The sequence below is a fragment of the Lacerta agilis genome, chromosome 4, assembly GCF_009819535.1.
Source record: "Lacerta agilis isolate rLacAgi1 chromosome 4, rLacAgi1.pri, whole genome shotgun sequence".
NCBI lineage: Eukaryota > Metazoa > Chordata > Lepidosauria > Squamata > Lacertidae > Lacerta > Lacerta agilis.
In genome coordinates, this window is record NC_046315.1 from 49,683,496 (window position 1) to 49,691,360 (window position 7,865).

General features: G+C 42.4%; 1 protein-coding gene across 1 annotated transcript; it reads left to right on the top strand.

Annotated features, from left to right (window-relative positions):
- Positions 1–1,077: 1,077 nt before the first annotated feature.
- SOD1 (superoxide dismutase 1) lies at positions 1,078–7,385 on the top strand. Its single transcript, XM_033146913.1, has 5 exons — positions 1,078–1,220; positions 3,976–4,069; positions 4,483–4,552; positions 6,193–6,310; positions 7,084–7,385. Exons 1-5 carry the CDS (start codon positions 1,146–1,148, stop codon positions 7,192–7,194), a joined length of 468 nt encoding a protein of 155 aa, XP_033002804.1. The 5' UTR covers positions 1,078–1,145; the 3' UTR covers positions 7,195–7,385.
- The last annotated feature ends 480 nt before the right edge of the window (positions 7,386–7,865 follow it).

Genomic DNA, 7,865 nt, shown 5'->3' on the forward strand with positions numbered 1-7,865 from the left:
CCCGGTAAACCTTCCCAGCTCACATACGACTAATGAATATGCATATGTAGCTGTCACACAGATCAGCCTGTACATTCTGGCTATTTATCCCCCCAAAATAGGAAATGGTCTTTTACCGAATCAGACCATTAAGTTTATGTACAGTAGTATTGTCTATGCTGACCAGGCTTTTAGATGGAATATTTCCAGCCTGCTGTGGACATGTGGAGGGTTGAACCTGGGACTTTCTTTAGCGCTGAGCTATGGGACCTGCAAAATGATTTTTCTTTTTTTGTAATATCTGAAGCTGTCAGATGAGATTAGAATGGTATAATCTGATTTGGTTCACCAAACATCACTAGTGAAATGAGTAGTAGCAGTGGCACTGAAATAATATAGCACCTACATATATAAATATATACATATACACACGTGTTTGTGTATTGGGATGGAGATGCTCATGAACCGCGCAGCCACTCTTTCCAGATGAAAAGGGACAAGCCAGTGGAGTTCAAGTTCTCAAAGTGATACGCTGAGCACCGTCAGGCCCGCGCTTTCGGAAACAAGAGTCATTTGCGAAGTCGGCATTACCCAAATGGGTCAAGCTCCGAAACAGGCCTTGACTTGCTCCTTGGTCTCTGAGCACCAGTCATCTGAATGCCTGAGGCGAAAAGGAAAAGCCGTCCGACCTCGTGATCCTCCCTCGTCCGGCACATTCGCTTCGGTCGCCACTCGTGAGCATCGCTTCTACTTGTTGGGAATTGCTGCCAAGAGGGTAGAACAAGGAGTCTCTCTCCGCCCCCGCCGCACACAGGGCGGGCGAAAAAAAGACTCGCGAAGGCCTCCTCCTCGCACTGCCGAGGCTCTCAGCAAGAAAAGGCGCTCGTGCAGCCATTGGCTCGGATAAAAGAGCCGAGGCTTTTCTCTCCCCTTCTGGTTGGAGAAGGTGGGAGAGCGTCGGCCGGGCGATTGGCCGCCTCGTCTCGCGAAGGCGGGCGTAGAATCCGATCCGAGCGCCGCGATTGGGAGGGAGGAACGGTAACCGGAGGGTATAAGAAAGCGACGTGCGGGGAGGCTGCGGCTGAAGTCGCGCAAGCGCTCCGAGTGCGAGGTTTCAGATTCGTGCGCGCTGCGGCGGCGGAGGCGGTTCTGAGGCGAGAAGGAACATGGCGGTGCAGAAGGCTGTTTGCGTCATGGCCGGCGACTCCCCCGTCAAAGGCGTCATTTTCTTCGAGCAGAAGGCGAGTGCCGAGCTTGGGGGGAGGGGCTGCCCGGCTGCCTGGTCCCGTTCCAGGCTGCGCGCTGCCGCCGGGCTTTCCCTAGCGAGGCGGCTGGGTTGGGCGTGGGGAGGAGGCTGCTGCGCCCACTCAGGTATTAGCTGCGCGCTGAAGGTCGCTGGCCGGCCTCCCTCCCCTCCGGAGTCAGGGCCGCTCCTGTCAGCGGGGTGCGCCGCCTCTGGGGCTGCAGCCTTGGGCCGAGCGGTGGGAGCTAGAGCAGGCGCCGTGGCTCTGTGGCATCAGACCAGGCCTCTTGCCTGCGCTACCCTCTCGTGCGGCCTCTGCCTAGCTGCATGACCTGGCTCCGATAGAAGCTGCGGGCAGGGGTCAGATTAGATAAGAGGTAGCTGGGCGAGTTACAATGAACTTTAGCCCATTTGCAAAAAAAACCAAAAAAAACCGAAGAGCTAACTTGTGGGCTTTTTAGGAGATGGATGTCGTAGGGAAGGCTTCTAGGGAAGGGGAACAGTTCGTTCCAGTTCTGCATAAAATCTAAACTCGCAGGTATTTTGAGGTGCAATAACTCGCTTCCTCCCATCAGGACAAGTAGAATGAGTATCTCGGCTATTTCAGGTTGCCAGTTTCCCTTCCCCTTGGCGCCACCGTTGGGCAAACGTTGCCCATAGCTGCTCTAGGGCACCTGTTTGTTTCCCTTCTCTTTATTATATATAGCCAAAGAAAGGGGAATGTGCTGCAAATCAGGTTCTATCCTCCCTGCCCAAAAGAAAGGGGACAATATGCTGAGTCATGGCTGCTGGAAAGCGCAACTTAAGCCAACTTGCTCTTGAGGGAGAAAAAGGAAGAGTGAGAGTTGTGAACTCTAATCTCCTGGGCAAACAGGTTTTGCAGCCTCTGCCTGAATTTACATAGAAGTATAAGGTTTTTGTTAATGTGATTTTACACACATAAGCTAGGGGAAAATGTAACACGACGTTGAAATAATGTGAATAGCAGGAGAGAAGCATAGCTATGAAGTATATAATAGTGAATGAGGATCTTTGTGCTAGATCTTTGAAAGTATATGTATTTTATGTGTTGTAGGTTTTAATAAATGTATAAATATATTTTTTAAAGCTGCTATAGATGATAGTATGAGTGCATTTAGAAAGATCTTTAACTAACCTTTAACTATGAAGAAAGCATGGCTGGTTCAGAGAGGTTTAATAGACTGTATTAGCAGGACTGTAAATGTAATATACGGAGCAATACATTATGGCATGTGGGTAGCCAGTGTGGTGCCCCCCGAACATCATTCCTGACCATTGGCCAGGCTGGGTGACAACAAGACAGTACCTGCCTTATTGACACCATGACTATTTCTAGTTTCAAATATATTAAGTGAGAGAGCACCTGGGAATTTGATAGAAGAGAATTATTTATATATTGTTGCGTTTGGCAGTATATTTCAGAACTAGTATGGAATTAATTGAACCTTAACCTTTAGTGTCACGGTATAGGCTCCAAAAGTTCTGATGGTGCTTGACTATTTGAGGGACTTCGCTGTATCTCTGGAAATACTTCCATGGTTATAGACATTTTTATGGATACTTCACTGACAACAGTGCAGTGCATTGCAAGCAGGATGAAAATGATTTCAAACATTTGTGCCTTTGATCATTTGATCCTCAAGATAGATTACAGCAGCTTACAACACAGCCTTTATTAAAAAAACACACCAATGTGCACCTTTGACATGTTGTCTAGATTTCATTGTTTATATTACTAACATAGGAGGCCCTGGTTGAAATGGGGCATATCACTTTCTGGCTACCCTAAATAATACTGCTGTTGGACTAAACAGCTATGCCAGAAGACTCTACAGAGAAACAGAGGGTTCTGTGGATCCACTGTTTCACCGTCAGCCAACACCTGAAATACATTTGCAGCTTTTTCTGCCCCCTCCCTTTGGAAGAAAGAGCCTGGAAGCTGAGCGGTCATTGACTGCCAGGGAGCAAGAGACTCCATTGTATGCATGTCCTCAGGTTCTTTCTTAGAATTGTGAATTGCAGGGAATAAATATAATTAACTATCAGCCACAATGAAAAGTCAGTTTTAACCTTTTTATCAGGGAAATGCTTCATTTCTGAATGCATTTATTAAAATGAGATTGTGTGAATCCAATAAGATAAAATGCTACTCAAAGCAGCATTGTAACAAATCTAGTTTAATCGGAAACAAAATGTTGATTTGTATCTTCAGTTTGAAGTTTATAATGCATCCTAGGAAGTAGTTTACAAAATGTACACTTACTAAGCAACTTGAATTGCTGTTGGTTATAGGCATTACTTTATGAGCAGCTTTAAATGTCAGGCATCCCATCAAGGTCACTAAAAAGCATTTAACATGTTGGCTCTCCATATAGCAGGTGTAAACCTTGCATTCTTGGTTTTCGCATAAGTGCATGCATCATACCCTTGTCTGTCACTGGAGAGACACTTATCTGGACCAAGGTATGCATAAGAAATTTCCAAACAAATACACCTGTTTGATACACCACCAAAATCCAGTTGTGGGACTGTAGGCACCATGATGAAGACAGTAAGATTTTCTAGGTTCATGCTGAGTACTATGCCAACATTCTACTGTAGGATCATACTTAAGCTTGTATTGCTTGAAGAATCAGTTCTCTCCTCTGTACAATGTCATTTTCCTTGGAGATGGAAGGACTTTAAAATGGATGGTTTGTCTGATTATTTCTATTCATACTAATCTGTTTCAGGGTAGCGGACCTGTAACTGTTTCAGGAAGTATTAGTGGGTTGACTCCAGGAAAACATGGGTTCCACGTCCATGAATTTGGAGACAACACAAACGGTAACATTATTGCTTTTGCTCTTACAACCTACAAAATGTTTTCTAACAGAAACATATATGGCCAATAGTGTCTTAAGAATGCAAATATTAGATTGCTAAGCAATAAATACATTTCCACTCTTGGGGAAGCAGTTTGTTTTGTATTTAGCTTGTGATGTGCATGATACTGGCCTAGGCATTAAACACAGGAACTCTTCAAATCTCTAAGGGGAGGGAGACAAAAGGTTACTTTGACAATCTTCTCCTTCACACTTTTATTTTAAGTTGTGTTAGATTATGTTCATAAGCGTCCTGATACAATATCTTGTTTTTAAAAGATAGAGTTTGAGGCTAAGTCCTGAGAGCCATCATATATGGATTTGCATAATGTGACACATGTGGAGAAAATACTGACTTCGGGTAACTTCTTATAGGATGTACCAGTGCAGGCCCTCACTTCAATCCTGAGGGGAAAACTCATGGTGGACCAGAAGATGAAGAAAGGTTTAGTATAAAACAGTTTCCTATTTGTGTATGATCTTGAAGTACTTTCTACCTTCTAGTATAATGGCTTGCATCCCATCAAGTAACAGTGCATTGTATTATCTCCCAACACAGTGAAGAACCAGGATAGGGTCCTGTGCTGCAGACAAATGTAAAACTGTAGATGGGACGTAAAATTCTGTGTATTTCAATTTTGGGGCATCCCTTTTTTCTATTTACTGTAATACTTCTAGGATAACTATAGAAACAACTGGACTGGAAATTAGCAGCAAGAGAACTGTCCCTTATTTATTCAAGCAAGTGTCCAAAAGGACTCCTAGCTGAGTATGTACTAGCACTGGAGAAATTAAGGACTAATGCTCATTTTTCTTAACCTTTTCTTATTTGCTGCTCTCTTCAATGGCACAGTCTGCCAATTGTGTCTGGGTATGACTGTTCTACTGCTGGTCCCCACCTCTTTTGGTTTGTAGACACTGTGCAAGGCTTCCCGTCTCCCTGTGGTGTCCTTTTTCTGTCACCTGCTGTTCATTCCTCAGATCCTACTTCATAGCTCATCCATCCTGATGCCTGTTTGGCTTTCATAATTTGTGGGCACCCAACTCACTTGGTTCCTCACTTCATTCCTGAAGGGTACTTCTGTCCATAGACCTTAAGAATATAAGTCAAACTTGCCTTGTTTGGCAACTGCTGTGTTGGTCAGTCATTTAGTGAACATTCAGTGATTTTTTTGCTGCCACACAGTCAGTCAGAGTGGTCTGATAGGGGTGGAGGGCTTGAAGGCAACAGCTAATTTTTAGTCTCCTGAATTGGTAAAAAGGTAATGAATAGTCAAGTACTGCTCCTTATTCAAAAGGGTTACTGATGTGTTCTCAAATTAAAGAATTTAAAATAAAGCACAGAAAACATTTAAGAAGAACCCTGTCCCCTGTGTTAAATTTCTAAATTTAGGGTGCTACAGTCTGTGTCACACTAGTTCGAAGACATAAAGATTTGTCCTGCATATATTTTATTCAGCATTGCATAAAATAAAAATGTTAATACAGGCACTACTAGAACAAGCAAAATACAGCCATACAATTAGAGGCATCAATAGTTGTGTACATTTGAATTACAATTAAATTTCATTTTTTAAAATGGCCACTAAATTACATATAGGACCCCAGCTGAACTCTTCAGAATTTCCTGGAATTTTGTACACTTCTAAATCCCTCTCCTTGTGTTGCCATTACATCTGAAGTTATTGGAAGCACATGGGTCGAAAATTCCAGTATTTAGACCATGATAAAAACTCAGCAAAACAATGGCTTTAACAGGAAAAATTAAACTGTCCAGTATTAACAATCACACTCTCTATATATATTTTTACTTGTGATGGCTTATTGACAGGTAGGAATAATGTGGTTTTAGGCGTAACTGCATGTTACACTGGTGGAAGTTTTTACAATTAGGGTAGACAGCTTGAGCTGGCTATAATATCCTCTTAACACGTGTCTATATATTTCAAGTACCTGTTATTGAAGCTGAAAAGCACCAGCTTCATATGTTTGAGCAGTGGTGTGTCACAGTAGCACCTCAGTCAACTGCATTTAGCAATTATTACAGGTCATATTCTGCTTATAAAATCCAATCAACTATTACAGGCATGTTGGTGATCTTGGAAATGTGACTGCAGATGGTTCAGGTGTAGCAACAGTATCAATACAGGACCAAATTATTTCTCTCTCGGGGCCACATTGCATTATCGGACGTACTATGGTGGTAAGTATTTCTTTGAGCAACTTCCCTACAAATTCTGGAAAAATACACCAATATAATTTTTTACCTGTGGATGGTTTGCTTCAGTACTTAGACCTAGAGGTCTTGGCACAGAGTTGCTGGTTCTGATTCTCCTTAGACATGCTTGCTTACATAATATAGGTGCGTTGGGCATCACTAGCACCAAAAATGGGCTAAAGCATATTGGAAGCCTGGATTTCTTCTGAGCAGTACTGCATATGATCAGAGTCTTGCTATAAATTCTGAGGTGAAGAAATATCCCAGGTATTTTAAGGAGCTCCTCACTTTGCTCCAAAGCTTCATTCTCAGCCTAACTTGAGAAGCAGTTTGTTATAATATTACATGTACTTGGGCAGAGATGCAGATGTTTCTGCTGTAAAATTATCGCTTAAAATATTTTGCTATACACTACTCAGTACAGACTTTTGGTGAGGTGTTGGTTCTTTTCAACTGCAAGTGCAAATTTGGAAGCGTTCTATCAACCTAATGGGGAAGCTAGCCAGATCTGGTTGACTATATGTAGTGTGTAGAGTACCCATAACAGAGTGGCAGCAAGTCTTGTGGGAATACACAGCCACTACCCTAAACAACTTATTTCCTAATTTAGTTATATCTATGATGTTTGTAGATTATTATTTGATGTATATTTATGCTGCCTTGGACCATTTGCACCATGTGGTTGAAATTGACTTTCCTTCAAATTATTTACTAATGTAATAACCTCCACCTTGTTATATTTATCTATCCCTTTTTAGGTTCATGAAAAAGTTGATGATCTGGGTAAAGGAGGAAATGAAGAGAGCAAGAAAACTGGAAATGCTGGTGCTCGTCTAGCTTGTGGTGTGATTGGACTGGCCAAGGCTTAAGATCTTTGACAGTGGCACTCTATACCAAAACCTACGTGCAGAATGTAAATGTACCTATAGAACTAGCAATTATTTGGCTTTGTTTAGGATAAGAAGCAACTGTTTAATCTTACGACTCTGTTAATTGGGGTGTAAACCAATAAGTTGTCTTATTTTGTATACCTTGTAATTAAAGTGGCAGTCAAACATTAGTTCAAGATTTTTTGCTGTGATGGAGACCAGGCACCACCAGTTCACTTTGACAGAGGTGGTAAAGTCCTCTGCTGATTTCATCATCTAATTGCATCTGGACAACTGAAATTACCTGATGGTGGGGTAAACAAGCTAGCTTGAGATGAGACAACCCTAGTCCTGAATGCTTTGCACTAAATACAGTATCAATTTAGCAAGTTCTCAGATCAGCATTTCTAATGGGGAGGGGTGACTTCTCATCGATTCCAGTACATCAGATAAGTGTAGATAAGCCCCGTCATTAAATGAAAAATGGTTTAATTCTACTGTTACTGACTCCAATCAAACCTAAACTATGACAAACTCATTGCTGCAAGTGAGATATCTGAGTCTGCCTTTCTTGTGAGCTGTTGGAGAGGACATAAGAGAATGCTGTGGCTTATTTAAAAGATCATCTGCATCTTGGGGCTGTGAGTTATAGCTACACAGAGTAGACATTC

What these genes read in the sequence shown, in the direction of transcription:
- SOD1 (XM_033146913.1), top strand. Translation starts at nt 1,146, where the DNA reads ATGGCGGTGCAGAAGGCTGTTTGCGTCATGGCCGGCGACTCCCCCGTC. An exon ending in GGACCAGAAGATGAAGAAAG is followed by an intron (nt 4,553 to 6,192) that starts GTTTAGTATAAA and finishes CAACTATTACAG; the next exon opens with GCATGTTGGTGATCTTGGAA. An exon ending in TTATCGGACGTACTATGGTG is followed by an intron (nt 6,311 to 7,083) that starts GTAAGTATTTCT and finishes ATCCCTTTTTAG; the next exon opens with GTTCATGAAAAAGTTGATGA.